Here is a 25,859-nt window from a genome sequence, read left to right as displayed (position 1 = left end):
CACCCTTGGTGTCATACTGATGAATTGTGATAAACTGTGAGATGTGTGGCAAGTCACTGGTTACTCATTAAGTTAAAACCCCGAAGCTAGGGAATTGTTTACTTCATTGGAAATTAAGGGAAAATCAAGATTACTGCTATAATAAATTCACTGTCACATGCCTTAACAAAAAGAAATAAAAATAGAAAACATGGTAGCAGTAAGGTGACAAAAATTGGGACACTATAGGAATTTCTAACTCATTAGCTTACAGTTTCTGAGATGGCTGAGAATTGCCATCAATGAGATCACCTGAAACAAACACTTAATGACTTGAAAAAGTCCCCATCCCAAAGTCAATTATAGGTATCCAATATTATAGATGTCACTGAATTGAAATTCATGTTAAAACTAATTTTATTAAAATAAGAGAATAAAGCCTTTTTAAGTTATCACTCTAAATCTATATATCAAGATAAAGATATTATATTACTTTTAGTATTTAATTTTACTACCACACTGGTACACATACATTTCTTGAAATTTCTGGGGCTTTTGGTTATTCTATGTCCTGATTTTTAGTTATTGAACATGAGTGTGTCCCAATAAGGGAGTAATTTTGTAGGTGCATTAAAATGACTCCTAATCTTACCCTCTGACATATATGAACAGCTTTTGCCTTTTTATCTTCATGACGCATATTCGTCCATATAAATTCATACTATTCATAGACATAGCATAACATTGCTAACATTTTATAGTCTGCTGTAATTTCCTTTCTTAGCACTATATCATGAGGTATTTTTCTATATTTCCACATAGTTATTAGGTCTTTTTAATGTCTGCAAAATATTCTATCAGATACTCACATCTAAGTTTAAATGGTTTGATCTTACTCCTCATAAATTTGTTCCTCATTCTGTGATTGGTAGTCTTAATCAAAGGTGACGACATTAGTCTTCATTACTGGTTACTTACATTTCAAATATGGGTAGAGCCGAAACTCCATTAGTTAATTAGTCAGGAAGCATTATTAAATTTCCATTAAAATGTCTTCATTTTTCTATTTCTAACATGAGGATTAATTTCTGCGTGAATTTGGTAAAAGCATCCTCTCACATTTCTTTTTACGCAGAAAATACTTAGTCATTCAAAATAGCAGCATGGAACCACAACCACCTCTAGGCTGTCAGAGTGCCCTCTAAAACAATAGCAGTGCCACCTCTAATGTCAACTCGTCCATCAGGACGCAGTGAAATCTCCAGTTCTCCTCCTCGGCAGGAACACTGAAAGGCTAAAGAAAACATAATACAAGTCACAAATTAATATTGTTTGTTTCCACCCTTTTTAATTAACATAACATAGTGAAAGACCTCTTATTATAAGCTCTAGAATCTTCCCAGCTCAGTTTAAAATAAATTCCTTCATCTGTCCAGAGTACTGCCCTGCCCTGTTCTCCTGAGCACTGAGGAATCACAAACACAACTGATCCACAAAACACACAGCTCCACATCTTTTCTTCCTGAGCCATTTCCTCTATCACTTCCTGTAATGTCCACTCCACCTATACACTCCACCTATAGCTTCCTCCCTGCTTCTATCCAGGAGTAAACAAGGAAATGTGATAAGATAGAGGCATGGACTAGAAGTCTAAGAAGATAAAGAGGGGTGATCTTGGCCCTCCTGAGAGAGCCTCATCTTCCTGGGCCTAAAGAGGACAGAGGGAGTTGGTTCACTAATTGTGCTTATCAAGCAACCACACGTCAGGCAAACAAGAGGCACAGCCTCAGTCTTCCTGGAGTTCAGTGCGTAGGGGAGTAACTAGACCACAAGCTGCCATCCCCAAATCAGAGTTACCCTACCCTAACCCTCCCACTAAGGCCTAACCCTCCCACTAAGTAAGACCTCCATCCCATAGGGTCAGGCTCCTACTTTGATTAGTGCAACTGTGTAACCTCCCTTGGCTGAATCTATTTTTCTCTACACCCAAGCAATATATTAATCATTAGGGGACTTAATTCAAAAGCAGTTTTTTTGATTCAATCCTATGACTAGCAATGGCAGTATGGAACTTTGGTGATCATCCACTCTCAACTAAGTAACCTCATTGGGCCAAAGTTACATAGCTTGTTGATTCTATCCAACAAATGCTTATTGGACACTCACTGTATTAGAAGTGTGTCTATGTGTTGGGAGGAACAGAGGTGGAAGATGTTTGGGGTGGAAGATGTTCTGAGTAGAGGATTCAGGGTGAAGGAATTTAAAATCTTTCATTTTCATGTGGGTTTTTCATGAAAAAAACTTCCATGACATTTTATTACATTTTCAAGTAAATAGTATATATAAGAAGGAATGCTAACTTCAAGTTCACAAATGTTTTAAAAATTGGAAAAAAACCTGCCGTACCATGCATGTCTTTCTTCCCCAGTTGCTGAGACCAGTAGCTGCTGAGAACGGCATGGGCAGACCCTTAAAAGAAGTGAAGTTATGATACAAAAACAGGAGTGACTTTGTGGTAAATTTATAAGCAATTACAAACAACTATCCAATTTGACTAAACCTTAGATGGCTTAGCCACAGCTGAGTGTGGAATTATGAATGGAGATAGAAACAAAGATACAGAATTTATGGATAAGCTCCTCCAAATGATGTATCTCTTATGTTTTACACTTTATGAAGGCTGAATTAAACTGCAGCGTTATTTTTATAATTTTTTAATTTGAGTATAATTGATACAAAATGTTATATTAGTTTCAGGTATACAAGATAGTGATTCAATCTCTCTATGTGTTATGGTATACTCACCACAAGTGTAGCTACTGTCCATCACCACATGCTATTACAATATCATTGACTATATTCCCTATGCTCTGCCTTTTATTCCTGTGACTTACTCATTCCATAGCTGGAAACCTGTATATCCTACTCCCTTTCACCCATTTCACCCATCCCCCACTCCTTCCCCCTGGGAACCATGAGTTTGTTCTCTGTTTGATTCTGCTTTTTATTTGTTTATTCATTTGTTTTGTCTCTTATTCCACATATAAGTGAAATAATATGGTATTTATCTTTCTCTGCCTGATTTATTTCATTTAGCATAATACCTCTATGTCCATCCATGTTGTTGCAAATGGAAAAAAATCTCATTCTTTTTTATTGCTGCATAATATTCGTGTGTGTGTGTGTGTGTGTGTGTGTGTGTATCACACATATCACATATACATGCATCACATCTTCTTTATCCATTCACCTATTGATGGACACTTGGGTTGCTATAAATAGCTGCCATAAACATCAAAGTGCATATATCTTTTTGAATTAAACTGCAGGTTTTAATTTTTGTCCTATCAGTTCATTGTCAGCACATGGTAGGAAGATCAAGGGCTTCACATAAATCTTTCTCTATCTTTCAAGGAAAATATCTCCTTCCCCCTAGGATGAACATGCAAAGAAAACTGGGAACTATGACAAAAGGTTAAATTTTCCACCAAGCCAACTTTTTCAGGCTTTTGGTACCAATAGAACTTTCTTTTAGTGAGACATTTTTTTTCACTGGATTGTACCCTAGTTTTAGATCAGTGAATAGATATTAATATGAAGGAAAAAAATATAAAGTAATAACTGACAGGGGCACCTGGGTGGCTCAGTCAGTTAAGCGTCCAACTTTAACTCAGGTCGTGATCTCGCAGTTTGTGAGTTTGAGCCCCACGTTGGGCTCTGTGCTGGCAGCTCAGATTCTGTGTCTCCCTCTCTCTCTGCCCCTCCCCTGCTTGCGCTCTGTCTCTCTCTCTCAAAAATAAATAAACTTTAAAAAATAATAAAGTAATAACTGACAGAAAAGTCTCTGGGGGAAGAAAAGGATGGGTTTTCTTCAGGAAAACTTATCAGATGTTATGAGGGATCCACCTAGGATGACTAAACATCCCAGTTTGCCCAAGACTGTCCTGGTTTTATCACCAAAGTTCCTGTAGGCTGAGACATGCCTCAGTCCCAAGCAAGCTGAGATGGTTGGTCATCATGTCCAAAGACCTTCCCACTTTAGAAAAGCATTATTACAGGGGAAAACACTTGCCCTCTGTACCAATTAAAACCTTTTAGAAGCAGCTGTGCATGTGTAAATGCAGTCAAAACTTCTTTTCCATGGGGGAGCGCTGAGCTGTACTTTTTGGATGTCATTGGGCATTCTCCTGAGTCCTTAAAAGTGCTTTGCTGAGCTTTGAATTTCACGTGTTTTCTCAGAGACTAAGTCAAAGTCCTGAAACCATTCCAGCCTCTGCCTTCTGACCAGAGCAGGAGCCTCAAAGTTCCTTCCCAGCCTCCTTCTGCCCCAGCCACCATCCCATCCACCAGCCTCCTCCATCAAGCATTCCCTTCTTTTTCTCCTCAGCCCACTCTTCTCAAAGAGCATGAGAGGAGGAAGCTTCACATCCTTGCCCATCTTCGATTTCATCCCTCTGCTTCCGGCTGGCAGATCTTGAATAACTCTGTCCCCAAACCCATCCCACCCACTTTGGGGGTAGGTCTGGGAAAGCTCTTCCTGTCCCTATTTCCCACCTACAACCCAGGAGTTTATCCTTCAAAAACCAAATCTTATCTAGATGTCAGTGATCATGCAGGCTGGTCATTGAAAAAGAAACAAAAGGCTTTGGGACTGAGGTGGACATCAGCCCCTGAATTTTGCAAATGGCGGATCTGGAAGTGTTGGTTCAGGGAGCCAGTTTTATCGTTACTATTAAAATAGTTAATAGTTACTGGGCACTTATCATGTGACAGGTACTGTGCTAAGCACTTACCATGCATTATCTTTATATAACCCTATGAGGTAATACTCATATTTTATAGAGGAGGGAACAGAAATTTTTAAAAGTTAAGTCATTTGCTCCAGGTCAACAGCTAGGAAACTAGGATATAAACTCAGACTGTCTAACATAAGGCTGCTATACTGCCTGCTTAATTCTGTAGTTGTCACATGAAACTTCAGTGAAGGGATGGGGAGATAAGGAAACAGAAACAGCTCAAAACCCAAGCAACCTGAAAAGTCATGTGAAGGGCACTTACACAGCTATTTGTTATCCTCCTCCTTCATTGTTGAACCATCCCCAGGACCCAGTCAAAAAGTACCTGTTACAGGGTCTTCAGCCACACCAACCCACGGTGCAAAATATCTGGAGTAAAAGTCAAATGCTTGGCTCTGCCCTCCAGGCTCTCCTTTAAGAGTGAGAATGAGTCCTTTCACCTTTCCTGTGTTTTCCACTTGCAGAAGATTCTGTGTGTTCACCTTCAGGTTCTCCAAAAATGACCTTGTTCATAAATAGGACCCATTAGGACAAACCCATCCCACAGACCACTACACAGACTCTCTAAAGCAAGATAAGGTGCAGCTTGAGCAAACAGCTCAGCAGTCAGGGAGGAAAGCAAGTTGAATATCTTGCTACCTGGGAACAAAACTCTCTGACTGCATAAATCATGGTTTGACTGGACATAGCACAGTCAAACAAAACCAGAGCTATAAATATGGGTTCTCAGCCCTCCCCAAAGTGATGACAAAGCCAAAAATTTTGTTTACCTCTTGTAAGTATCACTGAGCCGGACAAGGAGCTTTCGGGTATCTGGAGAATAGCGGATGTCCTGGACCAGTGTATCACCTATGGCAGTCTGTGGAGACAGACCAAAAACTCCTCAGGAGTGCCTCCTGGGTCAAATCATTGATCTTCTGTATGGGGAAAAACCTCTCATGAGCATCTCCTGTGTGCCAGGCATAGCCAACATCTCCAATCCCAAGAGTTTTAGTTCAGTTTCAGCTCTCAAGGTGTTGCCCAAGGAAGGCTAGTTTCCTGGAGACCAGAGACCTTTAAGGGGGTTGAGCTTACCCTCTGAGAGCCAAAGATAGGCATTATTCACAAGTATTACTATGTGCCTCCACACTCTACTCTTTCAAGTGTGCATTTTCCTCACAAATAAAGAGGAAGATTTAGGCCCAGGGACAGGGACGGACACACACACACACACACACACACACACACACAAACACACACCTTGACCCAGATCTGAGGGGCCCTGGAGTCAAAGCTCTGAATCTGTCTACTGTCTACTGTCTGTAGAAACGGGGGCCTCAGGCCCACCTCTTAACATTGTTGTGAAGATTAAATGAAATATATATGTGGTCGCCCTGGGTGGCTCAGTTGGTTGAGTGTCCGACTTCGGCTCAGGTCATGATCTCACGTTTGTGGGCTCAAGCCCCGCATCAGGCTCTGTGCTGACAGCTCCGAGCCTGGGGTCTGCTTCAGATTCTGTGTCTCCCTCTCTCTCTACCTCTCCCCTGCTTGCAGTCTGTCTCTCTCGGTCTCTCAAAAAAATAAAATGTTAAAAAAAAAAACCTTTTTTTAAGAAAGAAGAAAAAAAGAATATACATGGAGTCCCAGCATCAGCAAATAGGAGATTCTATATGGCAAGGACTCAAGGCCAGCAGTTTGAATAAAAGTGGGGACTAGACCACTCATCTTAACACTACTCTGTTTGGCAAGCACTGTTTTCACTCAGACTGTGTGCTGTGGATCAGTAACATAGCAACATTTACTAAAGATACTTTCATTCACGCTCTACCTAAGACTGCACACAATCTTGCTCATATCCTAGAACATTATTTGTGTGATTGGTTGTTGATTTGGAGTGCTGAGATTATAAGGGGGGAAAAGCCTCTCCAAGTCACCCTTTGGCACCACCACTGGCTGTAGGCAGAGCAGATGAGAATTACACAGAAGTGATCTGACCATCATTAGGTCGCTTCAGGTCCTCCAATCTTCTCTAGGGGCTGAGATGTTCCAGGTCCCAAAACCAAGACTCCATCCACTTTGGGTGATGCCTCAACTGTCTGCCCCTGTTTCCACAGCTAAATAATGTCTGTCCCTCTAGAAATGGAAACTCTTGCAGCCAGATCCCATCTGCTCTTGGGGACTTCCGGTTTCTCGGAAGGATTATTCAGCCCTCCTCTGCATGAATTCTTATGTCAATCTGAAAGTCTAATTCTCAGCTGAGAATCCTATTGTTAGTTTCTAGGAACATAAAATGACAATACTCACTATAACTAACTCTTTATCATGCCCATTTTACAAATGCTGAGCCTCAGGCATAAAGATACCAGGTTAAGTTCTTTCTACCATGACCAAGGTCTATGCTGTGAATATTTTCCACTTTCTTGACAACATGCTTAAAGTAGTTCATTTTTGAATTTGGCTTGTCTTCCAAAACCTGAGCCACAGGTGGGGCTGAGTATAAAATCAGAATCTATAATCCTTACTGCTACTCTTTGAAAACATAGACAATATAAGACACTAAACAGATTATAAACGCTTTAGTTGAAAAGTCAATGAGAAACACCCCAGTGGCACCCACAAAGGCCATTTTACAGAATTTTTTTTTTGTCGCTGCAGCCCTTGTCCTGGTCTTGACCAGTCCCTTCCTTCTCTACAAACTAAGTACCTGGTCATCCAGAGCTGCTCTGCCCCTCTGGCATCTCCACAGGATGACCATAGTGTGTACTTCACTGGGGAACAGTGAGAATTACAGGAGATATTGCATGTGAAATGCTTATTAGCACCTGGTACTGCACAGGGAGACTCTCCAAAATGTTTATTATTATTATTGTTTTTCTTGTTATTAAGACCCACCCCTATATAGACCTCCAGAGGAAGGCAGACTATGAATCTTGCCTTCTGTCTCAATTTACCCAGACTTTCCTGCCCTCCTCCATCAAAGCACAGCTCCCTGACCTCAGCCGCATTCTCCACCACAGAAATTAGGATCGCCCTGCCAGGCAGCTTCCATTCCTTTTTCTCTCAGCCACCACACAGCAGTCTGTCCTCCCCTTACCTTCATGGAAGCTAATACTGACAATGAAGGGTCAGGGAAAATTGCTCAACCTTCTCACCAAATAACATTCAGTATTAAAATCCACACCTCAAATGCACTGTGCACTCTTCATCCGAGCTTAGACTGGAACATTTATACTGATAGAAGGCCTATCTTTGGGGGTCAAAGGCTACTGTTCCTTTGTGTTCAAACAACAGATCAGACCAGATGTTCAAATGACCAGATCACATGAGCTTAAGTTTAATTCCTTTCACCAACCTTTATCAAGTCGTCCACTTCATGGAAGTCCTAGATGAGGAGAAAAGACAAGACCATTGTAAAACAGGCAAGCTGTCAGTTGTATACAGTTCATGGCAATAATTAGAAAGAGCTTACCTGGGGGTGAGTTGGATAAAGAGGCAGATCCAGGATGATACCATCCTGTGCTCTTCTGGCCGTTAGTTCCCCACTCAGAGTGACAAAGGTTAGAGTGCTATTCACATTTTCTGGCCAAAAAAAAGAGTCTTACTTTTGTCAATTATAAAGGAATTTTGAGAGAAAATCAAGAAATAGGAAAATAAACTTTGTTATATATTTACATATCTGTTTTGATCACTATTGTGTTTCCCTAGATTCTGTGGCAGTGCTGCCTTTTCCCATAAGGAGGGGTCCAAGTTTGCCTTACTGTGGTCCAGAGTAGAGAAAGGCATCCCTGGATTCTCACTTGAGAACCGAGAACATAACTGATTGGACTTGACATCATACTGCAAGGCTTCAAATGCCAGCTTCTTTTAGCTTACTAACTGTGCCTTTGAGCAAACTATTTAACCTCCTTAAGCCTCCATTTCCTCATCAATAAAATGGGGTAAAAATTAAACCTACCTCATAGGGATGCAATAGTGTTTTCTAATGCAGATTTTTAAATATACACTATAGAGTTACAAATAATACTAGTCTAAGATGTGCCAAAGGGATGACAAATAGAATATACAAATTATGAACAACAGTCTAAAGGAACAAATCAAGCTTACCCTAAATAAACCAAGCTATACATAAAATTATCATTTGAAGATTGAGCCTTCATGTTACTGATACAACTTGGGCCACTTATCTGACCTCATTGTGGGTAACATTTTTAGTGAAAACAAAGATTTATGACCTAATTCTTTCCTCCCCCTTAATATTTCTGTGAAACTTAACCATATCTAAAAGGTAAGGAAATTTGGCATTGTCAATTAACTTTCACTGAATATAAAATTTATACTCTAAAACCCAAAGTTTAATTTTTCTTATTATAATTGGTGGAATACATTATTATTTACAAAGCACCTTTTCATAACTTATATAACCTTAAGACCACCCTGTGGGGGATCTGAAGGTTATTATTCCAAGTCTCTGCCTCACTTCAACCAATGTGGGGTTTCAAAAGACACTCAATCCAACTTCAGTAAAATCTACTTTTCAAGACTGAGTTCCTAAACAATATTTCAGGATACTTTCCTGCCTTCATTGTCCCCTATCCACAGAAACCAAAATTGTCTTTTTAAGACATATAATGGATTACATTGTAGAGGAGCCTTGACCTGACTCTCAATGTTATCTCCTGCCAGTCACCCCCAAGAAGCTCCAGCCACTCCTAGTATATAGGCTGCATCTCAAGGGCTTTGCATTTGCTGCTACCTCTGACTCCTTCTCACAGTCTAGCTCTTTGCACAGATGGCTTCATATTCTTCAGCCTGAAGGTCCCTTCTCTAGTGCATGCCGTTGTCCAAAATCTCACTCAACCCTCCCCTCTCAAGGCAAGGACTAGGTGAGGCAAGGAAATACAGAGGAACAAATTTAAGGAGGCATCTGCTCTCAGGTATAGCCTGAAGGCTTGATTTTCTCCCCCTTCACCCAACCCCAACCGGGTTGTGGAAGGTGTTGGTGACCGACAGCTCTCAGCTGAGTCCCACTCTGTGAATTGCCCTTGGGTGAGTAGAGCTATTTTACCCAAGGTCATGCTGCTTTTCTGGGCATTGGAGGCTGGTCAATGGAAGGTACAAAGGCCTAAACTTTTGCTTCTATTTAGAACTATACTACTTAAAGAACCTTGGCAGCTTTAGACCTCCCTGTGGATTTGGCCTAGGCCTTTCTTTGTTGCTACCACTTTGCAGTTCACCTTCTCGCTCTTGTATTCCACTTTCTTTACTCCCCTACAAACATTGATCCCAAGAATACTGCCCGCAGTTCTTCCGGCATGCAATATGTCTCAGAGTCCACTTCTTGGGGAAACTCACCCTGTAACACCTTCCCTACCACCTCCATCTAAGTAACTCCCCAGAGAACCTCCTTTTCCAACTCTGCACTCACTACAGTTACCCTCTGTCATATCGTCCTGTGTATTTCCTTGTTTAACTTCCTGTTTGTTGTCTACACCTATTCATGGCTACTTCCATCTCCACTTTTAGGGCATTTCTAGGCATCTCTCCCCTACCCCATTCCCACAAAGCCCTGACCTTTATTACACTAAATGTAGCTAGGATGAAAACTGGTAGGATTGAGGTCCTGCATCATCTCTTCAAAAGGTAAATGTGTATAGTCAGGGATCACGAATCTTCAGAGTAAAGAATCTCTTGTGATGGGCGTTTGGCTGGCACAGTCTGTAGAGTATGTGACTCTTGATCTCGGGGTCCTGAGTTCAAGCCCCACATTGGGTGTACAGTTTACAGAAGAAGGAGGAGGAGGAGAAGGAGAAAGAAAAAGGAAAGAAAGAAAGAAAGAAAGAAAGAAAGAAAGAAAGAAAGAAAGAAAGAAAAGAAGAAAGAAGCAGCAGCAGCAGCTGCTGCTCTTGCAAAATGAATTTCAATGTGGGTGGGGACATATTCAGAGCAAAAAGTGCCTTATGGTTCCCAGATATCACATCATGTGAGATGCCTGTTGTGTCTCACAAGCTCACCCGCTGTGTTGGTCAGAGACCAGAGAACTCCTCTTCAAAATAAAATGGCATTCTAGAGAACACTGACCATGGCTTTCCAACATGCCTGGCACATATTCAGGAAGGCCAAAGTCTCGGGGGCTGTTTTTGTTTTGGTGTACCGAATTGCATGAAATAGATTCTGTGATGTCTTTATACCAGTATCTTTGATTCATCACAAAGACTTTGTGAGAATTTTTTTAAATATTGGCTATTTGCTAAATGATGGGTTCATAAAAGAAAATCACATTACTTATTTTGTAAAACAGCACGGCTGCGGAAGCCAGGGTAGCATGGCCACAGAGAGGAACCTCAGTTGCCGGCGTAAACCACCTTAATCCAAAGCAGGAACCTTCAGAGGAAGAAAAACCAAAGAGAAATGAGATCATTCCCATACAAGTGGGTCACAAATTTTTTATTTTCTTACTCTTTTCTAGATATTTCCCTAGCATGATTAATACCTGAAAGGAGGAATGAAGGAGGCCAGCATCGTCAGGCTCCCCAGTGCTGATCTGGAGCTGAAACGTTCAAATCACCCAACACCTGCTCCCTGAGATGAACTGAAAACTAAATCAGAATCTCCCCCTGCTCTTCTCCTATCTGCATGCAAATAGTAAATAGGCATCTCTCTTAAATATAATTCCCCACTGGAAAAGCAGCTTCTGGTATCATTCAAGAATGGCTTTTAAAAAAAAAGCATAGGGGCACCTGGGTGGCTCAGTCGGTTGGGCGTCCGACTTCAGCTCAGGTCACGATCTCGCGGTCCGTGAGTTCGAGCCCCGCGTCAGGCTCTGGGCTGATGGCTCAGAGCCTGGAGCCTGTTTCCGATTCTGTGTTTCCCTCTCTCTCTGCCCCTCCCCCGTTCATGCTCTGTCTCTCTCTGTCTCAAAAATAAATAAACGTTAAAAAAAAATTAAAAAAAAAAGCATATTTACTTTGTGTAAAGTTGTCAGTTGGGTGCAGTTTTCGGATAAAAGCAGTTTCAGAGAGGTTCATTTCTCTTGCAATTTTTTGATGCATGTCTTCATCCAATTTCTAAATTAGAAACAAAAGTTTATTGAGATTCCAGAAAAACAAATCAGACGTCCTTGGACAGCAACTGCCATTAGTTAATAATATAGCTTATTAATATTAGAAGTTACATGCTTCACAGGAAATAATTGCCAAGGAAGTCCAGATACTTTTACAAAGGTTGTTTCTCAGAAATCTATGCTTGTAGCACCCTTCATAGGTTGTAGATGCTCGGAGCTGGAACAGACTCTGGAAAACCTACTGGCCTAGCCTATCTTTCATCAGACTATAATCTGTCTGAGAGCCTATGCTCTCTTCTAAACAATCTCCACAAAGAGAAACTTCACAATCTTCCTTTCTTGTTGAATAAAAAGATGTTCAGCATGCACTCTGGGTAGGCTGGCCCATTCTGCCCCCATTTATACATGCATTTCCTTTTATAAGTCAGGCCTCAGGCCAGAGCTCACCTCCTTCTGGAAGCCTTCCAGACCACTGTCTAAAGGCTTTGTCTCCTCCCAGTGCTTAGGCCACCTGAATTTACCCAGTGTATCCCTTCGCTGTCTCCCACCATCTGAGGGGATATTATGAAGGGATATTATGAGGGCATACAATGTGCTACCTTGCTTTGTCCTGGCTTAGAACAATGTTCTGTATTCATCCCAGAATGGTAGGAGCTCAGTAAACATTTGCTGAAAGAATACATTATTTACTTCATCCTCATTTTTATTTTGTTTTTTATGTGACCTCTATGCCCAACTTGGAGCTCGAACTCATGACTCTGATATCAATAGTCACATGCTGTACTGACTGAGCCAGCCAGGCACCCCACTTTATCTTCATTTCTAAAACCCTCAGTATAGATATTTTTATCTACTTGTATATAACGAAATCAAATACAGAGAGGTTATGTAATATCCTAAGGTCATAATATGCCTAATAAATGGTAGAGTGGTTAAGAGTGTGGACTTTGTAAGTGGTAACAACTAGTGAATCTAGAGGAAGGGTATATGGATATTCATTGTACCATTCTCAAACTTTTCTGTAAGTTTTTAATTTTTCAGAAAATGGTTAAAAAAATAATGTGAATTTGTATCCTGGGTCAGGTCCTAGTAGCGGTGCAAGAGTGGGCAAGTCACTTATCTCATGGAGCCTCAGTTTCCACACCTTTAAAAATGAGGAGAACAGGAGCACCTGGGTGGCTCAGTTGGTTGAACGTCCAACTCTTGATTTCAGCTCAGGTCATGATCTCATGGTTCGGGTTTGCGGGATCGAGCACCGCATTGGACTCTGTGCTGACAACACAGAGGCTGCTTGGGATTCTCTCTCCCTCTCTCTCTGCCCCTCCCCTGATCAAGCTCGTGTGTGCTCTCTTTTGCTCTCTCTCTCAAAATAAATAGACAAACTTTAAAATAGACAACAGTACTTAAGTGAAAGAGTTACTGTAGAGACACATAAAATACACACACACACACACACACACACACACACACACATTCCTCTTAAGAAAAAAAATGGGTCAGAAATATGCGTTTTCCTTTAGAGAATGAAAATCAACTTTTTAGGGGCGCCTGGGTGGCGCAGTCGGTTAAGCGTCCGACTTCAGCCAGGTCACGATCTCGCGGTCCGGGAGTTCGAGCCCCGTGTCAGGCTCTGGGCTGATGGCTCGGAGCCTGGAGCCTGTTTCCGATTCTGTGTCTGCCTCTCTCTCTGCCCCTTCCCCGTTCATGGTCTGTCTCTCTCTGTCCCAAAAATAAATAAACGTTGAAAAAAAAAAATTTAAAAAAAAGAAAATCAACTTTTTAATCAACAAATGCTCACTAGTTAGATTTAAATTCTAAAGAAGTCTCAAGACAAATGTATTTTTGCTTTGGCCAAATGTACTATTCTGAAAGGGCGGGCCTATGCCGGCCGACTCCATCTTGTTCTGTGTCCTTCACCTTGACCACACCTCCTCCCCTTGAGTAACCCCCCCCCTCACCTGCCTAACAGGACTCGGACCCTTCCCCAGGACTCTGCCCCAGCCAATCGGCTGAGGCCATAGCCATTACCTCACCAACTGCCCCTAGGCCCCAATAAAACCTTTGTCCTTTTGAAACTCGCTCTCTCTCCCTGGTATCTCACCGCTGCGTCGGTGCAGGTAGGGGATTGAGCTCGAGCTAGCTCGAATAAAGGCTCTTTGCTTTTGCATCAGACTCGGCTCCGTAGTGGTCTTTGGGGATCACGAATTCTGGGCATAACAATTCCTGAGCCCCTGAAACCCAGAAATAAGATTTACAACTTTATACTAATAAATTCATAATTCACTTATCTGACTTATGTAAATTAAACACCCATTCTCTTTTAGTTGATGCACATTCTTTGGAAACACTTTCCACACACTCATATAAGGCACAAAACAGTGGTTATTTTTTAAACTATCAGCTAATATAAAAATCCTAGTGGACTTACTAAGCTTTTCTTAAAGGAACACCATATTCAAAACCTATAGATGCTCTGTAGTCCTATAGAAAGAGAAATTACTTAAGAAACTGATATTTATTGGGATGCCTGGGTGGCTCAGTCAGCTAAACACCTGGCTCTTGGTTTCAGCTCAGGTCATGATTTCGTGGTTTGTGACTTCAAGTCCCACATCAGATTCTACACTAACAGGGTGGAGCCTGCTTAGAATTCTCTCTCTCTTTCTGCCCTTCCCCCTCTCACTCTCTCTCTCCCTCTTTCTCTTTCTCAAAAGAAATAAACTTTAAAAAAAAAATTGGTATTTATTGCCTGAAAACCCAAACATAACACAATGGTTTTGTGTTTTAGTTAACATTTTCCTTTCAAAAGATTAAATCGAATAATGCACATAAAGTGCTCATCACAGTGCCCAACACATAGTAAGTACTTGATAAATGTTAGCTTTTATTTTGAGTGGCTCAAAGCCCGTGCTTTAACCAGCCACACTTCTCTTCCTCTCCATAACAAAGACAAACTATTGTTATCCCTTTAACACACTGCAAACAGGAAAAACAATGTCTATCAGATAAGATGGATTCTTGCAACATTTCTCAGGGAAGACAGCAGTCAATTACCAAGTGCTGTGCTAGGCCAGCAGCATCAGCACCACTACTGAAGAAATTTGTTAGAAATGCAGAGTCTCAGGCCCCACCCCAGACCTTCTGAATCAGAGTCCTCATATTTTTAAAGATTTTTATTTTGGGGGTGCCTGGGTGGCTCAATTCGTAAGTGTCTGACTCTAGATTTCATTTCAGGTCATGATCTCCCAGTTTGTGAGTTCGAGCCCTGTGTTGGGCTCTGCACTGATAGCACAGAGCCTGCTTGGGATTCTCTCTCTCCCTCTGTCTCTGGCCCTCCCCTGCTCTCGCTCTCTCTCTCAAAAATAAATATTAAAAAAAAAGATTTTCATTTCTAAGTAATCTCTACACCCAACATGGAGCTCAAACTCATGACCCTGAGATCAAGAGTCATATGTTCTACCAACTGAGCCAGCCAGGTGCCCCTGGAATCTCCATTTTTTTTTTTTTTTTTTTTTTTTTTTTTACTAGATCTCTAAGTGATCCGTGTGCACATTAAAGTTTGAGAAACCCTGGTGTATAAGATATGGACCCATGTTCAATGGGGTTAGCATCTTGCAGGGAATCAAGACAGACGCAGCAACAATGAGCAACACCAGAGAGTATATAATTGAGACACATAGATTTTGACAATAAATACTCTAGGACTTTTTAAAAATTTTTTTTAGGGGCGCCTGGGTGGCGCAGTCGGTTAAGCGTCGACTTCAGCTAGGTCACGATCTCCCGGTCCATGAGTTCGAGCCCCGCGTCAGGCTCTGGGCTGATGGCTCAGAGCCTGGAGCCTGTTTCCGATTCTGTGTCTCCCTCTCTCTCTGCCCCTCGCCCGTTCATGCTCTGTCTCTCTCTGTCCCAAAAATAAATAAAAACGTTGAAAAAAAAATTTAAAAAAAAAAAATTTTTTTTTAAATGTTTGTTCATTTTTGAGAGACAGAGCATGAGCTGGGAAGAGGCAGAGAGAGAGGGAGACACAGAATCTGAAGCAGGCTCCAGGCACACAGCTGGATGCGGGGATCAAACTCACAAACAGTGAGATCATGACCTGAGCTGAAGTCAGACGCTTAAGTGATTGAGCCACCCATGTACCCCAATACTCTAGGACTTTAAAGATGAAGCTATGAGGTAGACTTAGGAAAAGGACAAATTTTGGTGAGTTGGACAGGAAAGTTTGTGCAAAGAGCTTTATACTGGGGATGCTTCTTGGGCAACTCACTTGACTCACTTCTGTTCTTGTTAACTCCTTGACACTCTAGGATTCTGTGAGCCGAGGCAAGGAGAATTAGGATGGTAGTAATGAAATGGCATGAACACCTGTCACACCTGTGGGCCCAGAGAGTAAGTAGTCCCACCTGATTGGGGGGTGGGTCTGCTGGGCATCCCAGCCAACAAGGCAACAATGTTAAGAAGCACTCCTCGCAGGGGCACCTGGGTGGTTCAGCACGTTAAGCATCTGACTTCAGCTCAGGTCATGATCTCACGGTTCATGGGTTTGAGCCCTGTCAGGCTCTGTGCTGACAGCTCAGAGCCTGGAGCCTGCTTCGGATTCTGTGCCCCACCACCCCCCCCCCCGCCCCTCCCCTACTTGCACTCTCTCTCTCAAAATAAGTAAACATTAAAAAATTTTTTTTAAAAAAGGAGCACTTCTTGCAGCCCACTGAATGTTCTGTGTGGAAACTGGCCCACATGTCTGTGCATACAACACCGTAGAGAAACTGGGAGCCAACTAATTCCTTAGTACAGACCTCAGTGGTGATTGAAGGCGTAATAAAGAAAAGCCTGTGCTGGTCTTTCCAGATTTGCCTCTGCGGCTGCAGGAACCTGTGGTGCCTGCCAATCCTTCCTCTATCTGATCTGGCCAAACTCCTTATCCTCATCCTTCCTTTCTTTGTCTACTTCTTCCCTCTACCTTTACAACAAGAGTCTCAAAATTCATTAAAGCATCCCACATTGTAGCCAAGCTCACCATCTATTGGTAATAGATTTCTTTGCAAATGGGCTTGTTTGCACATCAGCTAGAACACACACTTCATGACTGTCAGTCAGCTCTTTAGTCCTCTCTACCTCGATGTATTGCACCAATTGCAATTTGAATTTCTGTGGCTCTAATTTCTGTCCCTGGACACTTAAAATGCACTTGTTATTTGTCTGCAGGACTAGAGACACTGTAGAAAGTTTGATAGTAGCAGCTCTCAAATTCAGGCAGCTGAATTTCTACACTGGAACCAAAGGTCAAGGTAATGGTGAATCGTGAGAGGGCTAATGTTGTTTCAACTTTGAGAGCTTTAGAAGAGACTGCATTCATTCAAAAAACTGAATTTTTGTTCTAATAATTTTTTTCATTTTACCCTAAAGTTGTTTATTTTCAAATGCAACACATCAAGGTTACACACCAACAACTGTTAATTCTCTTCCTCTAATATCCATTTCCCTTTGGCAATCTCATGAGTCAAATTTCCAACAGCAAAAACAGAGGCATGGTTGTTTTTCTGAGTTCCAGTGTACTGCATTGGGACACTAAGGTATCCTCACCATTTGGCCCACAAACATTAATGATCAGAAAATCAGAGCAAAGTTTTAAAATACTCCCATCTTGTGGCAGCTTAGAAACATGACAGTCAAAACATGATAGTCCTGCTATCGTTCCCAGTTCATTTGTCCCTCTGCTGTAGATGATTCCCAACAAAGGAAACACACTTGGATATGGAAAGTTCTATATCATCCAGGAAGAAACAGGAGGTTCCTTATCAGGCACTTGTATTTCATATTTTGAAGTTATGTCCACACAATGCAGCACTCAAACTGTAGGCCATCTTTGGTTGTTCCTGATGGTTCTTATGGGTGCCTAGTCCTTCCAGCTCCATCATAGAACCCAAAGCTCATACTCACCTTGCATACCCCGCCCACCCCACCTCACCAATGAGAATAAAAGATCAGTAGTTGTTAGCTAGAACTCTTAGAGATTTTTTGCCATAATTTAATTAATTAATAGATTTACTTTCACTCAATAGCTATTTAGTGCCTGACATGTGCTAGGCCATGTGTAATAGAACAAGTTAGAATAGATTAAGATTTCATAGAATGTGCAGTCTAGTGAGGAAGACAGGCATTAAATGAATTTCAAGAGTGATGCATGCTACCAACTGGGAAGTAAGGGGTGCCGTAGGAGAACATATCTACTGTGGTGATGAGTATGATGGGTTAAAAGCATGGGCCGTGCAGTCAGGCAGACCTGGGGTGGGGATCCTGAAGTCAGCCACTTAGGTAATTACTTAACCTTCCTCTGCCTCTGTCTTTGCATTTGTAAAATGGGATAATAAGACCTACTCTTAGAGTAGATGTAAGCATAAAATGAGATAACATATAAAAAGCAATTTAGCACAGTATCTGGCTGAACCTGCCTGAAGTCATTGCTCCCAAAGCTGAGGGTTATGTGCTAGAAGAGAGTGATGTAGAAATTCCCACATCAGCGTCTCCTCCCTTGCATTTCTCTCTTCCCTCAAATACTGGGCAACAGAAAACCTTTCAATGGCCTAGAAAAATCTTCTCTGCACTCTTCATCCCTTTTCTGGCCATAAAAATGAGATGACTTTGGAATTCCTGAGAAACCCTAGGAGCCTCTGACCCAGTAGAGGCACACAGAGCCAGTGATCCTCTAAGGAAGGGCACCAGATTTGGAAATGGCCACTGCGTCATAAGCTTCCCCACATGAGTTAAAGCACAAACTGAACTGAACACAGTATTGCTGTATACTTGTTTTTCCTTAAATACATAACACACCAAGCTGTAAAGAAGCCTTCGTTACCCTCTAAATTTAACCAGGAAAACTGGAACAGCCAGTTGTTTAGGAACTACAATGTAGCATTCCTCTTTAAACGTGCAAAGCCAATCCTCCTTACTGTCCCTGGAAATGTTTGGGTTAGTGTTTAAAAGAATACACACACACACATATGTATATATGTGAATATTATATTGATTGTGGCATAGTGTCCAGCACATGGTACGTGGCCAGGAGATGCCAGCTGAATTGGAATAAATGTATATTCTAGGCACACAACAAAGCTGTTTTTATAGATAATTTTAACAGGAAAACTCAAGAATAAACCACTGTTTAGGGGTGCCTGGCTCAAATGGAAGAATGTGCGACTCTTGATCTCGGGGTCATGAGTTCAAACCCCATGTTGGGTATAGAGAATACTAAAAAAAATAAATAAATAAAAACTTTTAAAACAAACAAAACAAATATTAAACGACTGTTTAAAAGATCCTCTGAAACAGTAGTTTTCAACTGGGGGCAATTTTTTATTGTCATGATAGGGAAAAGGGAAGACTGCTATCATCTAGTGGGTAGAAGCCAAGGATACGGCCAACACTGCAGATGACAACCTCACCCTACAAAGAACTACCCAGTTCTGCCACTGTTGAGAAACCCCACCCTAAACATACACCCACAAACAACACCTATGTACAACAACAAAAACAACAACAACAACAACAACAACAAAACAACTTGAGGCTTTGTTAGAATATAAAGGAGAATAATTATAGGCTCCCTACCCCTGTTGATATGTTATTTTCATTAATTAACACTGTTTTACAAAAGAATAAACAGCATATCACCCCTTATCTCTACCATAGCCCTCTGACCCATTCAAGTTTTTGGTCATGAATTCTGTAGTTGTTACACAGCTATCAAAGTAAAATATCTGTTTCATTTTTTTAAATATTGTTTCTATACATTTTTATACCTGTACATGATCTTTATTGTCAAATTGATTGTCCAGCATTTGAGGACACCATCAAGTTTTTAAGGTTTTAAATATTTTTTTCAATTATCTGTTCCATATTCCATTTAGCCCTTAATCAGTTTTATTTTCAGCTAATGTACAGCATTAAAAGTTACTCGCGTGAAAATTCTTTAAATGGACTTGTCTAGAAAGGAAAACAAAAGAAACTTTACAATATTCTAGAAGCTCTTGGAATGTTGTTAGCCAGAATTTTTTTTTTTTTTTTTTTTTTTTTTTTTTTTGCTTTCCTTCCAGAAGTCTTTTATCAAGTATTGAAACAGCTCAAAGAGCAATTACTTTGTCTTTAGTCTGCCCACCAAGTTTTTTGCGATTAGTCTCATCTCGGTCAAATTTTTAAATAATTTTAAACAAAACAAAACAAAAAAGAACATCCCTTTGAAGCCCTTCACTTAAAATCTGAAGTAGTTTCCCTTCTGAAAAATCCAACATTGTTCTGTTCTCTGAGTCCCTCTTGTAGATCTTTTAGCCTTTGTGGTAACTATTGAATAATGATCAGGTTTACGTGTCTGTTTTTCCCACTAGACTTTGAGCACCTCAAGGGCAGGCAAACTTACTCAACTTTGTACTCCTATCCCTACCCCAAAGCCTGGCTCGTGGTAGATATGGACAAATATTTGTAGAATACAGTAATGACAGGCTAAACACTGACCAAACTATGGGAAACATTACAAGGTTTAACAGTTATTTGTCTCTGATATTTTCCTAAGTTTATTTGTGTTCTCTCTAGGTGTTTCAGGTGTCCACTGTGTCCAACCATGGGTAAAAGAATCCAAGGGCATAAACCACAGTTTATACTTCCACTCTAATTTTTATTGCTCATGAATTGAGAAAAGTGCCAAGTTAGCCTCTAGGAGAACAGGATTCCCCAGACCACAGAATAGGAAACTAGCAAACTATTCTTTAGGTATCTATTCAGTTGTCTCTGACAGGCCACCAAATTAGCCTGGTCCCACAGGTCCAAAGCCGGGAAATGAATTGGGAGAGCATCCCTGAATCGTGGGCTTCCTCATTTTCTTTTTCTTTCTTCCATTCTTACTGAAGCATATTGCTTTGAACTATGCTAAGTTCTCTGCTTAAATTTTTATGTCCTGGTTTTTCCAAATATATAAAAAACATGTAAAATATAATTGAAGAGCGAGAAAAAGGCTCCGGTGTGTAGTGCATGTACTGGAAGTAAAAGGAATAAATTGAAGAATATTGCTAATTCTTGTCATTTGGTGAAAATTGAGTATATAAATCACTAGAAACTATTTTCAGAACTCTTCGAGGAGATTACATGAGGACATGCGACAAATACATTAAGTCTCTTAAGCAATTTCATTCATTTCCACAATTCCTTGACATGAAGCTGTTTGCCAGATTATTTCTAAAGAAAGTTCACAATTTAGAATCTGGTTGTTAATCATTCTCTCAATAATCCTCCCAAGCTCTTGTGTTACTTGGTAAAGCCTATTAACTTAATTACTTCCTGCATTTTATGGTTGGAAGATGCCAGCTGCAAGGTTGCATAATGAATGTATCCTTAAGGACAAGATGAGGACTTTTCATCACCATTTTGCTGCTCTGCTTGAGGGAGAAAGGGTACCAAGTGTACCAAGAACTCAATCAACAGCATTCACCCATCTCAGTAAAACCCCAGCCATTCTTCATCTTGAGAGCACAATAGAATCACTTGGGGAAACTTTAAAAAACAGTGCTGCCTGGGTTCCACCCCTAGAGATTCTGGGATGCACGTGAGCATAGGAATTTTAAAGCTCCTTGGGTGATTTTAATATACAATTTGACATTCATTGCACTTAAAGTCTCCAACACACACTTGGCCCAGCTTAGTAAAACTTATTTAAGATCATCAAATGCTTACTGTGTTTTCGAAGTAATTCTCAGACAATCTGCTCTTGCACTAACTGCTCTGAGTGGAAGGGCTCCTTGGCTTGTTTCCTAATACCCAGGTACCAACACAAAGCACTGAAGGTCAGTGAATATTTAACTATTCTGTTAATACTCATCCTAACCAAAAACCATTTTTAAAATGAGACTTTTAGGGGGCACCTGGGTGGCTCAGTCGGTTAAGCATCCAACTTTGACTCAGGTCATGATCTCCCAGTTCATGGATTTGAGCCCTGTATGGGGCTCTCTGCTCTCAGGGCAGAGCCTGCTTTGGATCCTCAGTCCCCCCACCCCCTCTCTGCCCCACCCCCCACTCTCTCTCAAAAATGAATACCAAAAATGAATAAACTTTTTTTTTAAATGAGACTTTCAAGAAAAAATGTTCTCCCTACATTAGAGCTTAATTATCACTTAATTACTTAATTCCTTGCAAAATGTTTCATTTACTTGGTCCTGAAAAGAATTTCTAATTGTCTGAACTATAGCTAAGGTTAAAGATATCCAGCTAAAATCTTTTATGTTAAATATAATATCATCCATGTCTGGTCACATAAAACTCATCTAATTTCATTCGCTTTCACATTTGGTGCTCACTAAATGAAAACCTGATGGCTAAAAATGAGCTCTATATCTTTTTTTTTTTTTTAATAGGTTCTAGTTCTTCCTTACGTAAGTCTTTATTTTTCTAGACTTAAAGCATCTGGGTGTAAGCATTCTCATCATATAATTTGGTCAAAATCAACTTGCAGACATAAACATTGCTGATATCATTTGACAAAGAACACAAACCAAAGACAAACAGGTGGGTCTGATTGTTGTTGTTGTTTTTAAGAAATATTTGGTTCTACGGGAATCTAGAATTTTAAGCACCGCACTTCAAAACCAAGTACTTACATTTTCCAGAAGACAAACAGCAGCAGGATTCCCGTGAAATGCTTTTGCTGTAAATGCATCTACTGTGAAAATAGGGAGCTTCATTTTCCTTGCTCTCCAAATTGCCAGTAGCCTGCTTTATTTCTTGTTGTTGCAAAAAATCAGGAAGTTAATGTTTTACTTGGTGTACAGAAGCAACCAATTAATTCCCAGGTACAAAGTCAACAATTTCTCTAATACACCTAAAGATAGGTGATCCCCTAGTATTTTTAAGTCTCTAAATTAAATTTGTTTTCAAATACTGGATAAATAGAATATTTTATTTTCAAATTTTGTATTGATGTTTATACTGTACGTATACTTAAGAACATAATCATATTCTTTGTTAGAGTAGCCAAACTAGCTTAGGTTATATTTTTAATGAAGTACATGACATGTCCAAGGGGCATATATGTTGCTTATAGTCTCCCAATGAATCACAAGCCTTTTAAAATAGTGCTTTTTTTCCAATTGTAAAAAGTATCCTCATTATAAAAAACTTGGAAAGTTAAAGAGTGACCCATAATCATGCAAATCAACAATAACGTTGTTGTTGTTTTTGGTTTTTTAGTTTTTGGGTTTTTTTGGATTTAACATAGTAAAGGAGTCTCAAGCTTTAATTAATTTTGTGTTATTTTGTAAACCTGTACGTGGAGACTTTTTTTTCACATGGAGACTTTTTTGAGCTCATGTGACATATTTATTAAAATAAAGCTTTTCATTATAAGAATAATACTTTCTCTTTACTGAAAATCTATAAAATACAGAAAAGCAGGGGTAAAAAATCTGTACTTCTACTCCCTAGAGATAAATTCTGTTAACATTCTGGGTGCTTCTTTTGCTTTACTACAAAGCATGGTCCTTGTCAGAGCAATGGATGGATCCCTCTCTCCCAAAGTTACAGAATTTTTTAAAAATTCCACAAATTAGGGGATGCTTTGTTTAAATTAAAAAAAAAATCGGCACCTGGGTGGCTTAATCAGTTAAGCATCAGACTCTTGATATCGGCTTGGGTCGTGATCTCAAGGTCCTGGTATCAAGCCCTACATTGGGTTCTGTGCTGAGTGTGGAGCCTGCTTGTGATTCTCTCTCTCTCTCCCTCTCTCTCTCTCCCCTCCCTACTTGTGCCCTCTTGCCCTCTCACTCTCTCTCTCAATAAATAAACATTTAAAATAAAAAGAGGGGCGCCTGGGTGGCTCAGTTCGTTAAGCATCTAACTTCAGTTCAGGTCATGATCTCACAGTTCCTGAGTTGGAGCCCCTCATCTGGCTCACTGCTATCAGCACAGAACCCACTTCAGATCCTCTGTCCCCATGTCTCTGTGCCCCTCCCCTGCTCATGCACCTACACTCGTTTGCTCTCTCTCTCTCTCTCAAAAATAAACATTAAAAAAAATATCCTAACATTCATTTCTTGTTCTCAAGAGAATTAAGATAAACAACATGGGAAGCGCTGCTGGCTACCCACACCTGGCTGCAGTACCCACACCTGGCTGCAGTACCTGGGCAGCTCCCAAGCCTATGGGTTGGTTTCTTTCTTTCTTTCTTTCTTTCTTTCTTTCTTTCTTTCTTTCTTTCTTTCTTTCTTTAATTATACCAGTATTTTGCTTAACTTTCTTGCCAAATACCAAATTTTTAAAATTGAGGTATAATGCACATAACATGATAGCAATTTCAAGTGCACAACACAATGATTTGGTATTTGTATATATTGCAAAAGTCCACACTAAGTCTAGTTAATGTCTGTTAACCATTCATAGTTATAAAATTTTTTTTCTCATGTTGAGAACTTTTAAGATCTGCTCTCAGCAATTGTCAAATATGCACTAACTATAGTCACCATGTTGTACATTACATCCCCATGACATTTATTTCATAACTGCAAGTTTATACGTTTTGACCCTATTCAGTCTCTTCAGTAAGTCTGTACCTTTTGACCTATAAGCAATAACATTATTAATATTTTAGATATACGGTTTTTAATCAGAGTTTTTACTTTCTTAACAGAATAGCTTATTTTTGAGGGCACTAAATGCTTCAAAAAATGCTCAAAAACATCATTTTAATAGACTTACAATAAATAGGCTTATATGTATAAGGTATATAAATTAACCATTTCCCCTTTGGTGAATATTGATTTCTAATTTTTCAATTGTATAGATAATGTAGTGATCAAACTTGTTGAACATCATCTGCGTTTCTGATTCTTTAATTACAAGAGATTCCTAAAAGCGAAATCCCTGGGTCAAAGTATATAAGACATCTTAACTTACACATACAGTTAAATTTACCTTCAGAAAGAGAGTACCAACTTAGCAAATGAGAGCATTCCACCATTGACAATGTGACAAACAAAATGTATCTTGGGTTTTTATTTGTGTTCTGGATTATTCTAACCAGACTGTACAGAGCAGAGAGAACCTTTTCTTGTTTTTCATCACTCCTATGATCTCAGTTCCTGGAGCAATGCCTGGCACACAATAAATATTTATTGAATTAATTATGTGAGTAAATAGTATGCTAAGCATACATGAAAACTGGAATTTCATACATTGCTGACAAATTCTTAGGGGTTCTCAACACAGAACCTGTTAGGAAAACAAGTTTCCCTGTTAGGAAAATAAGTAAAGTTATGCACCATAAGATGGGACTGACATAAGCTCTAGTTTCTAGCTTAGAGACTCCTTTTCCAGGTTCTTCTTCTTGCCCTGCTTGCTGTGTGCGCCAAATTACTACTAATGCGGAATGCAGAAGTAACAGACTATAAATTGCCCCCCCCCCCCCCATGCTTATGCTTGAGGCTCAGACTTCTGGAGAATGATCTCCTTTGAGCCCACCGGTGTAAAATAAACCTCCTGCCTTCCAAGATTTCCGAGTGCCGCTTGGTTTTTCCTCCAGCGTTCTAACCTGGTTCCGTAACATATTTGGTTCCCTGACCAGGAAACCCAACCGGGCTGGCCCATTGTTACCACCGGTTTGGGAAAATGACAAGGCAGTGACGGAATGAGGAATCACAACGGAGAAGGCAAGTCCTGCCTGAATTTCGGCAGTCTCTCCCTCGGTCGCCTCAGGCTGGCCCTGCTCCGCCATTCCCGCCAGACACGAGGAGACTTGGCAGGTGAGGACCTGGACCTGACGTCGGAACTGGTAAGGCCAGGCCCCAGTCTAGTCAGGCCCACTCACAAGAGTGGAAGGGGGACCTGATCACTCCCCGGAGACTTCAGTGGTCTCACAGGTAGGAATTCTGGTACAGGGCCCCAATTCAGTCTGGCACACCCTTAGAGGTGCAACGGGGACCTGATCACTCCCCAAAGACATCATAGGTAGGAATTCTGTGGGAGGGAATGTAATAACCTCTGGTGTGTATGTGAGTGTGAACATGCGACTTGGT

At 40.5% G+C, this 25,859-nt stretch overlaps 1 protein-coding gene across 1 annotated transcript; it reads right to left on the bottom strand.

Annotated features, from left to right (window-relative positions):
- Window positions 1-372: 372 nt before the first annotated feature.
- Window positions 373-22,568, bottom strand: PBLD (phenazine biosynthesis like protein domain containing). Its single transcript, XM_030335111.1, has 9 exons — window positions 22,452-22,568; window positions 11,719-11,818; window positions 11,037-11,135; window positions 8,224-8,333; window positions 8,107-8,136; window positions 5,546-5,634; window positions 5,101-5,279; window positions 2,386-2,448; window positions 373-1,273 (listed from the first exon to the last, which is right to left on the bottom strand). The coding sequence occupies exons 1-9, from the start codon at window positions 22,533-22,535 to the stop codon at window positions 1,161-1,163; spliced, it is 867 nt and encodes a 288-aa protein (XP_030190971.1). The 5' UTR covers window positions 22,536-22,568; the 3' UTR covers window positions 373-1,160.
- Window positions 22,569-25,859: the final 3,291 nt, after the last annotated feature.

Source organism: Lynx canadensis, chromosome D2 (genome assembly GCF_007474595.2).
Source record: "Lynx canadensis isolate LIC74 chromosome D2, mLynCan4.pri.v2, whole genome shotgun sequence".
NCBI classification, from domain to species: domain Eukaryota; kingdom Metazoa; phylum Chordata; class Mammalia; order Carnivora; family Felidae; genus Lynx; species Lynx canadensis.
Note: the sequence above shows the minus strand (reverse complement) of the source record. Positions and strands in the feature narration are given on the sequence as shown.

Bases quoted from the DNA above. Each gene is read 5' to 3' on its own strand.
- PBLD (XM_030335111.1), bottom strand. From the start codon at position 22,535: ATGAAGCTCCCTATTTTCACAGTAGATGCATTTACAGCAAAAGCATTT. The intron at 5,280-5,545 runs GTAAACAAAATT...TTTATGAACAAG, and splicing joins CTCAGTGATACTTACAAGAG to GTCATTTTTGGAGAACCTGA. The intron at 1,274-2,385 runs GTACGGCAGGTT...TGTTTTCTTTAG, and splicing joins GGGGAAGAAAGACATGCATG to CCTTTCAGTGTTCCTGCCGA.